At 39.9% G+C, this 19,079-nt stretch overlaps 1 protein-coding gene across 1 annotated transcript; it reads right to left on the reverse strand.

Moving 5' to 3' along the window:
- Window positions 1-115: 115 nt before the first annotated feature.
- LOC139479986 (ethanolaminephosphotransferase 1-like) lies at window positions 116-17,893 on the reverse strand. The gene is made up of 9 exons (XM_071262952.1): window positions 17,837-17,893; window positions 12,331-12,399; window positions 11,117-11,309; window positions 9,165-9,427; window positions 8,458-8,569; window positions 7,123-7,171; window positions 5,804-5,984; window positions 4,591-4,773; window positions 116-3,724 (listed from the first exon to the last, which is right to left on the reverse strand). Exons 1-9 carry the CDS (start codon window positions 17,891-17,893, stop codon window positions 3,662-3,664), a joined length of 1,170 nt encoding a protein of 389 aa, XP_071119053.1. The 3' UTR covers window positions 116-3,661.
- Between the last annotated feature and the right edge of the window lie 1,186 nt (window positions 17,894-19,079).

Here is a 19,079-nt window from a genome sequence, read left to right on the forward strand (position 1 = left end):
ATGATTCTGACCTGAGCATAGTTTCAAACTAACAGCATTTAGGCCACAGATTTTTAATTTTTTCATTTCATCTCTCTCTCTCTCTCTCCCTCTCCTCCCCCCCAAGTCCCTGAACCATATCATTTCCCCTTCCATTCCGCCCATTCTGTAATGCTATATCCTTAAACGAAGCAAGTCTAGATTTTCCACAGGTTCTGAATCTCCATCTCACTGGGGCTTCTTTTAAATAAAAATGCAGTTGCTTGTTTCTATCAAAATTATCTGTTCAGAGACTATTTTTTATTCTAAACATAGTCAGACATTCCCTCATAGCTGTGGCATAGCAAACACATGATTAATCATACAACAAATATCTCCTATACTTCCAGACCAACTATTGATGAGGAATGATAAGCATCCTACAGGTGACACTGACCTGGTCAGTAGGAGTATCCTTGGCAGTGCACTGGGCAGTACGAAGTTACCCTGGCCATTGCTACAATGGCAAAATATAGTCTCTCTCTTAAATATCAGATCTTTTACTCCGAAAAAATGCCTGTGTGTCAAAGTTAGATGCCACCTCCACAGCAGGTAGCGTCAGGTGAATTTTCTTATCAGCTAATTAGCTTTCAGGCTAAATTCTCAGTATGAGTGAGTGAAACATTCACACCCACGTATGTAATTTCTGTATAAAAAAAAACAAACTAAAATGGCCAGTTCCAAATGTAAATAATAACAGCTGTCCTGTTGTGGATGTTAAATACACCCTTTCATTTCTGAGTGCCATGTCAACCCAAACTGGAGTTCCATCAAAGGAATATTTGATGGTCTGTGTGTCTTATGTATGTTAAATTTCGAAATTTCAAATTGAGGTGGTAAAAACATGAAGCTGAATTTTTAAGAAAGTTGATTGGCTCAAGAACATCATTCATTTTATCAGGCGGTCCAACTTCACCGAGGGTTCATCTGACGTGACTGCCATGAACATAATTTCCAAATCGAGGTGTAAAGAAATAAAGCTGAATTATCTTACAAAGCTGTCATCTGACTGAGTCAAGAACCCACCCAACCTTCATTTAGACTGGTGCCCTATGAAGGTGTCCTAAGATCTTCTCACACCGACGTATCCTACTGAAGTAAAAGATCTGATTTTAATGACATTGTAATATCACGGTCAATGACTAGATCGAAGTCTTACAACTGCAGATGTCCAGTTTCTCGTGACCATGTGTAATCGACCCAGACTAGTCAATTCTCAATGCCCATGTCTGTCAGCAACAGGGCCCTGTTCCACAAAGCGATCATAGCTCTAAGACGGTCTTAACTCCCATACTTTAACATGGACTTATGACAGTCGCAGAATTATAAGTAGGAGAGTTATGATCACCTTAGCGCTAAGATCACTTTGTGGAAAGGGGCCCTGGTCTGCATCACAGCTTAATATAAGCATTAACACATGATCATATACACACTGTAACACATAAACAACATTCAAACACAGCCCACAGTGTTCTCACTGTTCCAGGAGTTACTTCCCCTTGTTCTGACACATACTGACTCTCATCTGGGATTTTAAAATGAACCACCTGAGGCATGCAAATTGAAAAAAAAACACATTGTTTTAAACAAAACTGGGAATGTTATATCTTCTTTTCTTACATTCAGAAATATTCAATGTACTAGACATAAAAACTAAGTACTGAATCTTCTCTTTGCTGGTATCACAGATACAAACCGCCTTTGCAAAGCTAAAATATATGTTAAGATTAAATCATCGAAACCCAAACTGGGAAATATCTCATATTTGAGATGTATTACCAACAATTGCTGTCATTGTGGGAATAAAGTTCAGTCTCTAAGAGGACTGTGCCGGGACCATTGTGCTTGAACACATTCACCCACAAAATAACCAATAACCTAAGACAAACTAGGTCTTTACGACAGTAAAATGTTAGAAGCAACCTTTTTCAAAACCTTCTACAACTAAGACATCAGACATTGAAACTCTATAAAGAGAAAACCGAATCCATAGCCCATTACATTGCAAGTCTCCAGTAATCAGTGTATTCTACACAGATGCCTACTCTGGATACTGGTCAGGGTGGCCTCTTGAAAATGTTGACTTTTAAATTCAAGGTAATACTGCATACATGCAACAAACATATTTAAAAAGGAAATAGCAGCTTAATTTCTGTAACGACTTGAATTTGCCACGTGGCTCAATATGATGAATGATAAACGTGTTACAGGCATCCACTCACACATTGTACTTTCTTTACAACTAATAATCCAAATATCGATACATCATCTCTCGTCAAACTAATGTCAGGCATCTTCATAGAAGTAAAATAATGAAGGAAAACAGGAAACTTGACAGAAAATACTGAAGTGAAGTACACAGCGATAAACACATTAAAAATCCTGAATTATTTGACAATCTTATGTGACAGGGATTTGCGTGTCCGTGAACGTGGTGGAATGGATTGTTTTTCTTAGAACATGAAGAACATTATCAATATTTCACAGTCTTGTATACACTACGTTCCTCCATCATCATGGATATGCATGGTGACTATGTGGTGTAGACGTTTTAGTAAGCTATTGCATGTTTGTAGGAATCTTACCATTGCCTGCCATAGAGCATCTTCCCAAGGCAAGGGAGTTAACTGACCATAAAAGTCCAGTTTCTACCCTTGCCGGACTTGGCTCGAATTCCAGAGTAACATTTTTGCTGGATGAGTCTATGCAGAGTCCAATCAAAATCACGTAACAAACAAGATATCTGATTCGTAAACAACATGGATTTCAAAATGCAGATTTCAGTCGAGTGAAGGATTCGCAAAGCATGTGTACCGCCAACTGGGCGTCCACAGATATTTTACAAATCTTTTTAAGTTTTCAATCAAGGAGCTCAAATGATTTGATCACTTCGCCAAGTAAGCCCCTTTATTACCATAGGATCGTATTGACTGGGCGCTGCCATTTTGTTTGAAGCAATTGCAAGTGATATGAGAGATTTAATCTGATTGGTCAACAAGAGAGACATAAAAGGGGCATTACTCGAAATAGTAACTGGTGGTGCTATGATCGAGCCTTGAAATTCCAGCCTAGTTCGGCAATATTTGAAACTGGACTTTAATAGTCTAGAGACACCCTCGAGAAGATGAACATGGAGGCAATGCATAGAGCAGACATAATAAAGGCTATGTCAGCCAGTGTCAAGACTTTTGAGTCTGCTTGCCCGAACATTGCTCTTTACATTTCACAGTTATCAAACGGACTATTCCTAGCTGAACTTGCTAGACTGTTACTAGACACTCCACACTAGTGGCTGAAGTCGTAGACTGCAGTGTACATGCTGTCAAGCAGGACACATTACTGACTGTGGTATTATCTGCGCCCTCATTGGTCTGAGAACACCTAGCGTTAACCAAGCCTTTGCTTAATTATTGGTCAGAAATAGCAACTACACCATGTATCGGTCGTATGTATTGAACAAACCTGTGAAGTATTGACAATGTTCTTAGAAATGACAAGCAGATTCTTGATGAAAATCTTTCCCGATAATGTCCAACAAGGACTGAGCTATGGAACAACCATTTTATCTCAACAAACAACATGGCTTCCGACATCCAATATCACAAAGAATAAATAAGAGCAGCATTTAAAATCGAGACGGTGATCAGGATTTTTTCACTGGTATGGAAAATGCCTTGATATTGAAATGCTCACACATTTCAGATACCTGAAAAAAAAGAAATGATATATAAATATTTCATGGTATGAAAGAGTGAATATTGGGTCTCAAATTGAACAGTATTTCAGTCATGTCCTGGTGTGCTAGCTTGTGGTAGGAAAGCCTAAACTTGGCCTGAAGTGATGCAGGTCTTCGGTTTTGATAAACTTGGGTGAAACTCGTCAACTTAGACATGGTGCTGACAAACCAAGAAAGATGAGCTAAAGAAAACCAAGGTTTCTGGAATCTAAGGGATGCAACTCTGCACAGTGTATTGCAGTGCCTTTGATGAGTGGGACACCTGCCCCCCATTTCATTAAGTTCACACACAAGCAGAGAATATAGTTACTAATTCAATAAATTCAATGTGGATACATGATAACGAAATATAATTTTATCTCTGGTAGCAAAACTTATAGGAAATAATTAGGATTCTTATAATCATTTCAATTAAAAATTGATATTGTGCAGATACAGTATTGTAAAGATGGCTGAGTAAGTGAATGTTATTTTAGGTTATAGTCACGGTGTTGCCAATATTTCGGACATATCAAGTGAGTATGGTTTTACGCCTCTTTTAGCAATATTCCAGCAACACACAGGCAGGGGACACCAGAAATGGCTTCACACACTGTACCCATGTGGGGAATCCAACCCAGGCTTTTGGAGTGACGAGCAAACGCTTTAACTACTAAGCTAACCCACTGCCCCAGACATATCAAAATGGCCTGTAAATAATCAAGTCTGAACAAGACAACCCAAAGGTGGATATCATGATCTCTGAGAATACAAGGAGTCGGCTCTTACGTCAAGCATGAGATCTTTTCTCCGCCAGAATCAAGCAGAGATACAAACAACTGTTGACTTGCACCTACCACACTGACACCAAAAATAACATGGGACACTGTCACATATATGCAGTAGGACCAGAGGAGGTAGAACTCGATGGTCCCGAGACTAAACAGCCCACAGAGGAAGACAATGGAAAATAGTGGCAGCAGCAGTGTGTTGACTAGCTCACAACGGGTGTTGCTCATCTGGGCAATAATCAGATTGCACTGAAACAAAAAATAAAAATAATAATAATAATATGTCTATTAATATTGCACTAAATCCACACCACAGGAGCATGCTAAAACACCACACTACCATAACCCCTGTCAATGGATCAGTGTGCACTCAACCATCATTCTCAGCTCCCTGGGAAGCATAAAACCCAAGCTCGTGAGGTGCTAGAAGGTTAACAACCATCTCATCCTAAAGGGAGCCCATTCACTGCTGGGTGTACAGAGGCACATTTAGAACAAAGTCACTTGCCCAGGGAGACACCACATGTGGTGCATGTGCTTCAGTGTGAGGCAGGACCGAAGCCCTAGAAACTCGGTCAAACATCTAACTACTCTCCGTGACTTACAGTGCTTAACATCACCTGGACCCGTGAAGATCCGGGGTAGAATAGGTCTTCAGCAATCCATGCTTGCTGTAAAAGGCAACAATACTTGTCGTACGAGGCAACTAACGGGATCGGGTGGTCAGGCTCGCTGACTTGGTTGATGCATGTCATCGATTCCAATCACGTTGATTCATTCGACTTGCACCAGGTGCATGTTGACATGAAAGCTTTGTTGCACCAAACAAAATAAGGTTGCACTCTTGTCCCATAAATTTATCGAAGATGAAATATAGATGCATAAACTGAATAAGTACATCTCAGATCTCGGATGACTGTGTCATGATTATAACATGTAATAGCCACTGGTGGCACTGTGACTGAGCCTGGAAATTGCAGTCTAGTTCGGCAAGGGTGGAAACTGGACTTTTATATTCAGCTAATGCCCTTGCCTCAGGAAGATGATTAAAAAAATGCAAATTTCCTGTTAAAAAATTATTCAACATTAAGACATCACATAATCATGTTAATTGAGATGAACAAAATGTAAAAACATTTCAATAGATGAGACCTGTAGTTCAAACAGAAACTTATACAAAATACTTGCTTCCTGTTTATTTAATGACAAATCAGAAGTGGCTTAGCATGTGTTTAGTCTGGGATGACCACAAGGAACTGGGAAGGAGAGTGGTACACACCGCTATGTTGGAGAACGCTGCTCCTGTGGTCCAGTAGAACAGTCTTGGGTGGTTCTCCATTACCCTGTAGGTGGACATGTTGGCCCAGAATAACAACATGCTAAACAGCAGCCCTGTTGATACAAGTGGCCGCACTGCTTCAGAGAAGGACCTCATCTTTCCGGTTCTGTCACGGTAAGATCTGAAATTACCCAATAGCCAACATTAACAACATGCAAGTCATAACAGACAATCCTGAAGCTGAATTAAAATTTGGTGTGTTGTTTGTTTGTTTATTGTTTAACGCCACACTCATCGATATTACAGCTATATGACGGCAGTCTGTGAACAATCGAGTCTGGGACAGACTTCCAGTGACTGACATCATGAGCATCAATCTACGCAATTGGGATACGACGACATGCTTCAACCAAGTCAGCGAGCCTGACCACCGATCCCGTTTGTCGCCTCACACGACAAGAATAGTTAACCTTTTAAAGCAAGCATGGGTTGCTGAAGACCTATTCTAACCCAGACCTTCATGGAGACTAGTCTGAACTTGGCTCTCAGCATCATTTTCAGTCGAAGTTTGCGTTCTTATAAATTTATATGGATTGAACAGAATTCTACCCGATTCAGGCTTCAGCAGGGTGGCAAAAGTCGTTGACTGTCTATTAAGGAATCTTGCTACCCGTCTTGAAAAAACCCATTCAAGTCAACTGGTCGTCCTGTACTGACATCTTGACGTCATAACTGTGATGTTTGCATTTTCAGTTTGCACCTTGAGTTAACATTCCATAAGAACAAGGGCAGTAGTGAGTAGATCTGATAGTCATACACAAATACTTCACTGACAATAAGCCTTTGCCTTCTCACAATGATAATATCATGCATGTGTTACTAGTGGGGCGTATGTCGACAAGTGACACATGTAAAAAGAACCCACTGTCCTGTGGTTCAATGTTGCCTTCAAGATTATTTCACTTACATAGTGATGTGTGTGTGTGTGTGTCTGCTTGAACTAGTCCTAACCAATGCTTGTTTTACAGTGCTAGCCGACCGAGAAACCATGCTGCAGTTTAACAGTGGTACCCCACTCAGACCAATATACTGCCTCCAAGCCGACCAGTCCTTGTTTTATGCCCTTAATGCCAAACGCCAGGCAGGATAACAACAAATATCATCTTTTAACGGCTTCTGGTATGACACGGTCAGGCATTGAACCATCGTCCTTTCGCTCTCCAGGCAGACGCTCTAGCGACAAGACCAGAGAGGTGGTCCTATTCTGTAAGATCAGAGCAAGTGGCAGGGCCTAGATGGGACAATGGTTAGATACCTACATATATAGGTTGTAGACAGTCGGGGGGAACGTCAGAAAGAAGAAGCCCACTGCAATGGAAACATCACAATGAGAGTAGTTTGTCATTGTTTGTAACACAAGAAAACTTTTGTGTAACGGATGACAAACTGAAATACATGTAACAGTCTCACATATTTCAGCAATATTACACCTATAGCACGGCCTGAAGACAGCAATATTACAGATATATCACTGGACATGTAGTCAGCAATATAACAGATATATCACTGGGCATGTAGCCAGCAATATTACAGATATATCACTGGGCATGTAGCCAGCAATATTACAGATATATCACTGGGCATGTAGTCAGCAATATTACAGAAAAATCACTGGGCATGTAGCCAGCAATATTACAGATATATCACTGGGCATGTAGTCAGCAATATTACAGATAAATCACTGGGAATGTAGCCAGCAATATTACAGATATATCACTGGGCATGTAGTCAGCAATATTACAGATAAATCACTGGGAATGTAGCCAGCAATATTACAGATAGATCACTGGGCATGTAGTCAGCAATATTACAGATAAATCACTGGGCATGTAGTCAGCAATATTACAGATAAATCACTGGGAATGTAGCCAGCAATATTACAGATATATCACGGGGCATGTAGTCAGCAATATTACAGATAAATCACTGGGAATGTAGCCACCAATATTACAGATATATCACTGGGCATGTAGTCAGCAATATTACAGATAAATCACTGGGAATGTAGCCAGCAATATTACAGATATATCACTGGGCATGTAGTCAGCAATATTACAGATAGATCCCTGGGCATGTAGTCGGCAATATTACAGATAATCACTGGGCATGTAGTCAGCAGTATTACAGATATATCACTGGTCATGTAGTCAGCAATATTACAGATATATCACTGGGCATGTATTCAGCAATATTACTGATAAATCACTGGGCATGTAGTCAGCAATATTACAGATAGATCACTGGGCATGTTGTCCGCAATATTACAGATAAACCACTGGGTATGTAGTCCGCAATATTGCAGATATATCACCTGTGTTATATCTGTAATATTGCTGACAACATGCCCAGTGTTATATCTGTTTTAACACGGGACACTTGGGATGTAGTCAGCAATATTACAGATAGATCACTGGGCATGTAGTCCGCAATATTACAGAAAGATCACTTGGCATGTAGTCAGCAATATTACAGATATAACACGGGGCATGTAGTCAGCAATATTACAGATATACCACGGGGCATGTAGTCAGCAATATTACAGATATATCCCTGATGCTGTGCTGTATACATGAGAAGTAAGAGGAGACACTAACTGTAGCACAGCATCACGACACACTCGGCTGCCGTCCATCCAAGACCTGGCACTGTGAACTTCCATATCTCATACGTTCCAAAAAATGTTAACAGGTACACAAACGTCATGGCCTGAAACACAAGGAAAACATACTAATAAAACTAATAAGAAATAATGGATCATAGCAAGTACTGATCATGCTGATGACATTAGTGACCTATCCTTCACCGACATGTTTTATTATATCACTGGTCATTGTGAATGAGCACTTTGTAGAAGTTAAACTGATGCAACTATAGGTCATTGTGCAACAATATAGAGAAATTAGATATCCACCATAACATGATTAAAGTCGACTCTCGATTCTGTTGTTGTAGAAGCAAGTCACTCCCTTGTGACTCATTGATTCTAGTTCTGGGATCAATAGAATCACATGATTTCTCAATTCAATAACTGAATGTTGGCTGTTTATTTAATCTTCATGTCAATTTTACTGAAATTTCAGTTCTGGCATTTCTTTCAACATGTTTAAAGGAGAGTGAGTGAGGATTTTGGTATTTCCGTTATATCATGGTGTGTCAGCTTGATTATGTTAATGAACAAGGAAAGCCAAAAGTGATGCAGCTCTTAGACATTTATCAATTTCATGAAACCCATGACATGGCAAACTGCAGCACCTTAGACGACAGGGCCCCTATCTTAACGATGCCTGGAAGAAGCACTTACTATCTGGCTGATGTCGTATCCCCATGGCAGGAAGAGGATACCGGTGTTATACTTCTCAAAGTGGGATATTATGAAACAAGTCATGATACCCAGTAAAATGTAGTATGCACGGAACACGTCAACGCTCATCTCACTGCGCCCAAATATGGAGTAGAGCGCCACCGGAATGAAGAGCGTGCCCATGCTATCCAATCCGTGGTCGAACAGCTCCCCGAGTGGTGAGCTGGTGCCTGTACGCCGGGCCTGCTTGCCGTCTGTACCATCTGGAGATAACAGCAGGGAATAGTAACTACATTTACAAGTACCACACTACAGATTACAGAAAACCCAAAAGGAATGTGTAGGGCCCATGTTTATGCTAGATCTCAAACAAAGGTCCTGAGTGAGTGAGTGAGTTGGGTTTAACGCCGATTTTAACAGTATTGTGTCACATCGTGTCAGCTTAATGAGGGAGGAAAGCCCGAAGTGATGCAGGTCTGAGACGCTTACCACTTCCATGAAACCCACGAGTACAGGTATGATGCTGACAAACCTAGAAACATAAACGGGATGGACTGGGATTCGAACCCACAATCATAGGTTTCTGGCGTGCCCAAGGGAGGTTTTGAACTATCCTCAAACATACATGTGTGACCAGTAAGAATTACCTTATATCAACAACAACAATAATGCTATTTATATAAACTCAGACATAGGAACTAACAATTTCAGTCAACTAGTCCGTAAAATCAAAACATATTCGGCAATTTGGCAAGGACTATCTGGCTAGTGCCAATTTCTACTGATGAAACTTCATACTTGTGTGTTCAAAGCGTGGATCCATTACTCCAGTCAATTGATCAGTGTCCACTCAAATTTTATTCTCAACTCCCTGGGCAGTATATACCCCAAGCTGCTATGAGGTGCTACAAGGTTAACGTCACACTACCATGTCATCCTCCCAGACACTCATTCACAGCTGGGTGAACAGAAACAAATTCCCTTGCCTAAGTAGACGCCTCGTGTAACTATGTACTTCAGTGTCTCTAGCGAGTCATGTCCCTTCTAAGTCCCCACTACTGACTAATCAGATTCCACCTCTCATATTGCTTGCATTTTCTTCGACAAAATGGAGGCGTCAGGTCAAGACGATCTCATCGATAATAATTATCTTTATTGTGTAATAAGAAGTGTATCAAATCACCTGAGCAACTTGAATAAAAACATGAAAATATTTGGAAAATATCTGTCAACACCCAGTTGATGGTACACATGCTGTCGAACGAATTTGGCATAGCAGTTGCCATGTTGTTAATTAACCAGATTTTGATTTCACTACGGGATTTTAGTTCCAAGGCCGTAGTTAACTTTTTTTTGACAGGGGGGCCAAATAAGATTATTCATTTCTTATTCAAGTTAACTTTCACAAGGAAAAATGTTTTCTTTAAAAAATCCAGGGGGGTGCGCGCGGCTGGCTACGACATTCAGGTTCCCTCAGGGTTCCCTCAGGGGTCACCTGACACCACCTTCTATGCAGGTGCCTTCAGATCTTCACGTACAAAGGTATAAATTCGAAGTAAAACATCTGATTTTAATGACACTGCACTTGACCCTGCTTCATGGGGATTCAGGGTTAAAACGGTAACTAAATAGATCGGGCTTCGGGTTTGTTGACTTGTGTCATCATACTCAGAAGGCACGGAACGTAGCTCATAACATCAATCACTGGTTTGTCTGGTCCAGACTGGATTATTTACAGGTGCGATCATATAGCTGGAATATTGCCGACAACAGCATTAAACAGCAAACAAACAAACATCACTAGATCAGGTCAATGAAAATGTATGCAAGTATGAGTTGATAATAATAATGTGACAATTGTGATGATGATGATGACTCGGATGCGACATGGTGTTCAGATGCCAACATCATGGATACCTGATCATAGAAGGCCCACACTGAACATCACCTACCCAGATTATGCGACAGGAAGTTGTTGACAGCGCCCATGAGCCACACCCAGTTGGGTATAGGGTCATAGTTGGGGTAATCTCGACTGGAAGCGTAGAAGTCGACGTCGAAGTACGTCATGACGAAGAAGCTGATGAGGAGGAGGAGGAATCCAGAAAACGTCAGCACGTTCGGGGCAATCCATAGTGGGTAGAACTGGCAACAACAACATGGTGGGGTGCAAACAGGAGTGTCATCATACTCTGAATGTCACTGTGATACTCTGTGTTACACAGAGATTAAAGCTACATGGAGATGATCAGGATTACTAGCCCACGATGTTTCTGTATCATAAATATCATATACTACGCTTCAAAAAATAAAAGAATTGGTTCTCAAGCAAATTAATTAAATTTTGCTTACATTAATTTCATCGAAATCGTGTTTGAACTGATCAGCAAATCATATCAACTCACCATGAACTTGCCTTGAAACCAACATTGATTGCCAGAGATACAAAGTGTTCGGTCTTACCATCACTGTATTTAAATTTTCTTTTTAGTTATGATATTGGCCATGACATTAAGTACTTTTAAACTAAATCACCCATAGATAGGGGAGAAAATGTGTGAGCAGCTGATTGCTATTTCCATCTCATTTTACGAGACAAATATACACGTAATCTTAGTATTGCACTGCTCCGGGCCAACCAGTCCTTGCTTTAACCCCATCAATGCCAAGTGTCAGGCAGGGTAATAGCAAGTACCTTGGCTTATTGTAGGGCTGACTGAACATGCTAAAAAGATTGAAAATCGGAATTATCGTCGATGGGATGAAATATTCACGATCATCGATATGAGAATTATGGCATCGAAAATATGTTACACAAACTATTGTGATGAAAGAAGGTTTTAATTTACCGAAGCAGACTTGTTTTTGACCATTGACAAAGACAGCAAGGAACTGATTTTGTCATATCTTAAATGTCCACAAAGTTATCCATGCATAAATCTATCACCACTCACCGACATGAATATGTTGTTTTGTCTCTGAGCTCTTTGCATATTTGCTCAAAGTTACTTCTCCACTACTTATCAATAATTGACCGTTATTTAGTTAACAATTATCGATCTCTCTATATATATTGACATTCAGGCCTAGTTTAATGTCTTATAATTATGCAGCCAGGGAAGAGCGAACCAGCAATCAGCTCTCTATCCACTACTCCACTACTCACCTGTACTATCCAGTTCCAGAGAGGGTGACAGATATAGTTGGCCACAGGACTTGTATCCACTGCACTATACTGCAAAAAACAGCGGAATGAACATCAGTGAAAGTTTTCAAATATAGCAGAAAGTGGACTGAAAACATGAGTACTGTAACCATGGTTACACTCTCTCTGAGGCGACATAATCAGCCGTTCATCGGCGCTCACAACTAGCACTGGACACCAGGAGTGAATTCAGGTAACATGCACAGATAAGGGTTGTAGGTGAAACTATTTTGATAGGTGGTACAATCATCAACAAACTAATCTTTTGAAAACCACAATCAAAATAAGAGATTCTTCAAATGTATAGAAACCCATCTTTATATTTACACTATTTTATTCTTTCACTAAAGGATACCCATCTTCCCGAAGTTTCATCTAGTTTCCGACCTTGCAGAACTAGGCTGGAATTTCTGGATTTGATCGTAATGCCATGAGTGGCGATTACGAGTTACATCCCTTCTATGACCCTCCTATTAACCAATCAGATTCCCCAACTCATATCACGTGCATTTGCTTCAAACAAAATGGCAGAGCCCAGTGAACTATCTCATCGAGACACACAATCTTATATAATGCAATAAAAGTTATAACATATGTCTTTTTACACAAAGTGCATTAAACCACGTGAGCACTTTCAATAACATGAAAAGATTTGGAAAACATCTGCTGATGGCAAGTTGACAGTACACATGCTTTGCCAATCCTACAATCGACCAAAATCTGCACGGCAGTTTACGAACTGGATGTCAATTTCGCTACATGATTTTGATTGGACTATGCACAGACTCATTAGTCCAGGCAAATTTGGATCAATACAGCATCAACATTAAATATGTTTGTTTGTTGTTTAAAGTTGCACTCAGCAAAATTCCAGCGATATGACGGCGGTCTGTAAATCATCATGAGCATCGATCCACGCAACTGGGATACGATGACATGCATCAACCAAGTCAGCGAGTCTGACCACCCGATTCTGTAAATTGCCTTTTACGGTAAGCATGGGTTGCTGAAGACCTATTCTTCCCCGGATCTTCTCGGGTCCTTAAATACAAAAATATCTTAATACAATGTATATGATGACATCACTGATATGGTAAGTAGGGTTTACTTTCCATCTAATTTTTTTGGTGATACTGTTTGTGATAGATGACTTGTCAAAATAAGAACTGATGTTAGTTGCAATGGGTTTTTTCAAATTTGTAGATCAAAATAGATACAGCAAAAATTTGTGGAAACATTCGATTTTTTCCACATGTGAAAGATGGTTTTCACAACTACTGTTTTGTAAGTGGTGCATGGTATGATAAAAACATTTACGTTACAAAAGTTCCACCAGGTTACCTGAAAAACAAGTAAGTTCTGGTGTTATTCCACATCTTGAGTGAGTGAGTGAGTTGGGTTTAACTCCGCTTTTAACAGTATTCCAGTTATATCACAGCGTGTCAGCTTAATGTGGGAGGAAAGCCCGAAGTGATGCAGACGTTTACCACTTCGGTGAAACCCATGAGCACAGGTACGGTGCTGACAAACCTAGAAACATAATCGGGGCGAACTGGGATTCGAACCCACAATCAAAGGTTTCTTGCGTGCCCAAGGGACGTAACTCTGCACAGCGAATAGCGGCGCCTTAGACAACTGGGCCACCCGTGGCCCCTATTCCACATATTGAAAAAGCCTTGGAACGTGATCTGCTTTCAAGGGTTTCCCAGATCTTCACACAGAAGGATATATGCGAGTAAAAGATTGGATTTCAATTGGGAACTCTAGTAATACTTTTGTAATTGCGCAGAATACTTTTTATGAAAAAAGTAACCATGGTAACAGACGTTACCAGGCATATATCATGCTTGTAATCACTGTACATTGGAATGATTTGAGGTGTGTGTGTGCGTGCATGTACTAGTCCGGACAGATGCCGATTTATAGTGCTAGCCCACTGAGATACCATGCCGCAGTTTAACATAAATACCCCACTCAGACACAGTATACTGACTCCAAGCCCATCAGTCCTTGTTTTAGCCCCTTAATGCTGAGCGCCAGACAGGGTAACAACAAGTACCATCTTTTACCATCGTTTGGTATGACGTGGCCGGGGATCGAACCCCGGAAGTTCTGCTCTCCGTGCGGACGCTCTACCACTAGACCACGGAGACAGTCTTGAATGATTTGAATCTTAATAAGTGTCCATCAGCATGATCAGTACGGATAGAAATTAACCAAGAACATATATGCAATATCCCCCGGAATATCTGAAATTCTACTTGCCCCAAGGTTACCATTAACAATAACAAAATTGGTCCGGGTTAGCGAGCTAGTGCTAATTTCTATCCCTCATCAGAATACAAAATTAAGGGGAATTGCAGGTGACCCAGGGTAACTGAGGTTTGCTGTAGTGTATGAATCTAGCATGCCAAGGAAAGCTAAGTGGTTAATGAAGTCAGTTAAGGTTGCTTTATGTGCATGCATGTGCATGGATCTGAGCAGGTTTTCCCGAATAAAGAGGAAACGTCTCGGGGGGGCATGCCCCCCCCCCCCCCCCCCCCCCCCACCCCCCCCAATTTCTTTAAACATTTCATTGCATCTTAAGCAATTTCGTGCAATGTAGACAACAACATTCCAGCAAGAAATGTAATAAGTCAATGATGTGTGGGTGACTGTTTGTACTAGTATAGTGCTAGCCCACCAATATACCATGCCGTGGTTTAACATGAATACCACACTCAGGCACAGTATACTGACTCCGAGCCGACCAGTCCTTGTCTTATCCAATTAATAATGAGTGTCAGGCAGGGTAACAACAAGTACCATCTTTAAACATCTTTTCGTAGGCGGTCCCTAATGGTTGAGGAAACATTTGTATAACCATGGTAACCATTCTTAGAATGTGTACACATTAAACATACACAATGATAAACTTTACACATTATACAATGTATATTAAAACTTGCTTTTCACTCAAAACAAAGTAAAAGAAAGTTTATTCTTTAACACTTGGTCTTGATATCATCATAAAGAATGATTGCAGCTGTCAGCATGTGATCAGTGATTATGGTGATGCAATACATAATCCTAGTCCTCATCAATGTCAAGCATGAACAATGTTTGAAAGCACTGTTTATCAAACAATGTAGAGTAGTGTATTTATCGCAGGAATGAATTGAAATTAGTGTGGTTTAAGCTATTTAACACAATGATGATAATAGCATTACCACTGTACCAGGGTATATTATCAGGTATCAGTAAAATTATCTTCTGTAATCTGGTAATTCTCATTGAGCATTGTGTTTTTGGTTCATTGTTCCATTGTTTTCATCATGTTTGTTGTTTGCAAAATGGCCCAAGGCAACACGGTGTCATACCAACTCAATGTCGTAAATAGCTGAAGATGATGTCATCCATTGTTCATTGTCTCAGACGGTTTTATGTGTCTCTTGTGACCTTGTTCCAACAATAGATTGATTGAACTTATGTCTCTACTTTTATCTCTCTTTTTTCAGTTTATTTTTTTTTCATTATATTATACTTCCGGGGTAGAATAGGTCTTCAGCAACCCATGCTTGTCGTAAAAGGCGACTATGCTTGTCGTAAAAGGCAACTAACGGGATCATGTGGTCAGGCTCACTGACTTGGTTGATACATGTCATTGTATCCCAATTGCGTGGATCGATGATCGATGGTCCAGACTCGATTATTTACAGACCGCCGTCATATAGCTGGAATACTGCTGAGTGCGGCGCTAAACAACCAACCGTTATCATTATATTATACATTCATATACCTCAGGTATCCAGGTTCTAGAGTCTGCTCAAATGTAGTTTTATTTGTTCCAGTGGATCCGTTTGCATTGCAGTTACAATTCTCACCTCCAAGGGAGTAGTATACAACCCAACCTACCTACGGGTAGATGATTTTTATATCCACCTCACATATGGGTTACCCATTCCCTGCTGGGTGAACAGAGGCACATATGAACTAAGGCACCTGCCCAGGGTGACACCACACATTTTGACACATGCATTACGGAAGTGTGTACATGTTCGTGTTTCCACCATCTTGTCATCTACCATCAGACAAGTGGGTTCTTTTGAGTGCACAGTCTGAATGTACTGTAATGTACTAGAGGTAGTGACAACACTATAAACACCTGTAAACATTGTTGGTCCGAAGGCAGAAAAACAACCCGGTCACTAGCAGGATACTACCAAGTTGATCAAGTGGTCAGACTCGGTGTTTTGTTTTATAGTGCGTCATCATACCCAGATTGTGGGTCCATGCTCACAATATCTTGCAATGGGGACCATACATTTGCTACACTTTATCAGAAAAAAGACTACAGATAATTACAAGGTAAATTATGGAATAACCCACTCACAACTCAAGAGTTCTGGATTTTCTGTTCCTCATAAAATAATTACTGAAATCCCAGCAAAGGCTCATGGTCAGAAATTTAGGACAGTCAATTTGTAATTCCTCACAGCTAAAAGGCTGTTCTCAGAATACTTTGATTATATCTAGGATGGCTTGGTACTTTGATCACATTGATAGCTGTAGCAAGCAATTACGGTAATAACACTAGATGATTACTATCAGGTTATCATGACCTTACATAATGACATGCTACTTTAACATGTTTAGAAAGCATGTTTTATTAATAGAGATTTGATAACTTTGCTTCATAAACCATACTCCGCAGTTACAACCATGTGCAATACTACTATCAAAGTTAATTAGTAGTATTTTCATGACTCCTTTGGACTAAAAGCTTTGACACAGTCTTGGAAAAATGCAGAATAGGTCATCAATGAGAAACAAGTATCTTTTAATGTGACTATAATGCTTAAGGATTTAGCTATATTGTTAGGGTTGGGAAGATAGATTAATCCACTTGGCACAAATTACAATCCCTAATGGGGGCACTGATAGTCTGCAATATCAGTTCATCATATGCAAATATTCAATTCATATAAATTTATTCTGGTTATCAAATCCATTTTAATGAATTTATTACATATTCAGATGTTTTGGGATTGAGCGTTAGTAAGGGACTGGAAAAGGGAGAGTATGTGAATGAATGCGGTTTTTCAGTTAGCAAAATCACAACATTCATATAGCGTCATTAGCATAGCTGAGTTGATCCTAATGATCCTACTAACAACGCAAATATAAGACATGTAATTAACATGACAACGCTGCACTCAGTAAATTTCAATATTGCAAATCTCGACCATATGGTACGTATCCCACAAGTCATATGATATTTATCCAGAAATCGTGACAAGAATCGTGTCATAAATGAGTACAACATTGGACAGTGGCCGTAGTTTTGCAAGTGTATCACGATAGTAGGTAGTGATCACCTTTAACGGGATAACTCTCAATCAGATCATACATTTCTCAATTCAAATAAATAGATATGCATATCTAGCAAAATGAATTGAGATAAATGAAACTTAGAATTTAACGATACCTTGTAATTGTCAAAACCGGTCAGAACTTCTTTAGATAAATAACCAAAGGTCGCCATGCTGCTTGCTGTGTGCCTTCTCACCTAACTGATCCCACGATTGGATATTTGAACTTCCGGTCAAATATGAGCCAATCAACAGCCGTGTAAGCTAGTCAATCAAATAAATAGAAAATAGACTTGCACTTATATCCCTTCTGATAAAGGTGTAGAGGTATTTGGATTTACCGGGGCATTCATTCGATGATCCCCTGATAATTGTGTGTTTGCATGTGGTGTGACCGTACGTTCGATACTCGGCGTAAACGTAATTAAGAAAATATGTTAAAATATTCAATTTTTAATCATATTAAATTTTGTTGCTTCTGATCAAATTAATTTCTCTTACCCTTACCACACGTCATGAGTACTTTTGTGGCTAAAAAGAAATATAAACAAAAATATAATTTTAATGAACAAAATGTTCAACGAATTCAGATCAATGTTGGGCCACTTCCCATTCAACTGCTGTAATAACTATAAGATGAACTAATTAAAGCATCCTGAACTAAACAGACCTGAACTGGACTAAACTTTATTACTCCCCCGTGGCCAGCAGCGGCATTAGACATACAAATCAAGTATTGATTATACTAAACGTATGTACATGAAAACAGTATTACAATGTCAGAAATATCTTTTTCCAGCAGTCGGATCCGGCAAAGAACACAGCTGAAATTCTGTACTAACTCTAATGAAATGCCCATGCTGACACTTTCTCAGTATGGCTCCTAATTATATAACTAACCAAGGAAAGTCTGATGTGCCCTTCTGCCACCTGTATTGTTCTACCAATTAGTACGCCTGACTACACTCCTAATTCTAGATAAGCGGTGGTGGCGAACCGAGAAGATCCCTCCCACTTTAGATTTAATTGCGAGGTACACATGCTGTGTTTTCAATACATGTAGAGCTGGGTTATCTTTATATTAACGGCGCTAAATTAAATTTGGAACCAAAAGCACAGCGTGATATATGATATATCACAGTCGTATATAGAAAAGCGCCTAATTCCAAGCTCTCTGTTGTCCCAAGAGCTCAAAATGCATCTAGTGTAGTGCCAGCGCAGCATACCCAGGGAACCAGGCTGAAAATGCATTCTCTTAGTAGATTTCTGCACGAAATGTATTGCCACACATCCTTTGAATATTGTAGTAACAACAACTTTGCATTTTGTAACCTATAGTTGCAGATATAATTAATTAAA

The sequence above is a fragment of the Haliotis cracherodii genome, unplaced genomic scaffold (assembly GCF_022045235.1).
Source record: "Haliotis cracherodii isolate W230 unplaced genomic scaffold, xgHalCrac1.p SCAF_4, whole genome shotgun sequence".
NCBI classification, from domain to species: Eukaryota; Metazoa; Mollusca; class Gastropoda; order Lepetellida; family Haliotidae; genus Haliotis; species Haliotis cracherodii.

What these genes read in the sequence shown, in the direction of transcription:
- LOC139479986 (XM_071262952.1), bottom strand. Translation starts at nt 17,893, where the DNA reads ATGGCGACCTTTGGTTATTTATCTAAAGAAGTTCTGACCGGTTTTGAC. An exon ending in TCTGGAACTGGATAGTACAG is followed by an intron (nt 11,310 to 12,330) that starts GTGAGTAGTGGA and finishes TGTTGTTGCCAG; the next exon opens with TTCTACCCACTATGGATTGC. An exon ending in CAGCGTTCTCCAACATAGCG is followed by an intron (nt 4,774 to 5,803) that starts GTGTGTACCACT and finishes TTTTTGTTTCAG; the next exon opens with TGCAATCTGATTATTGCCCA.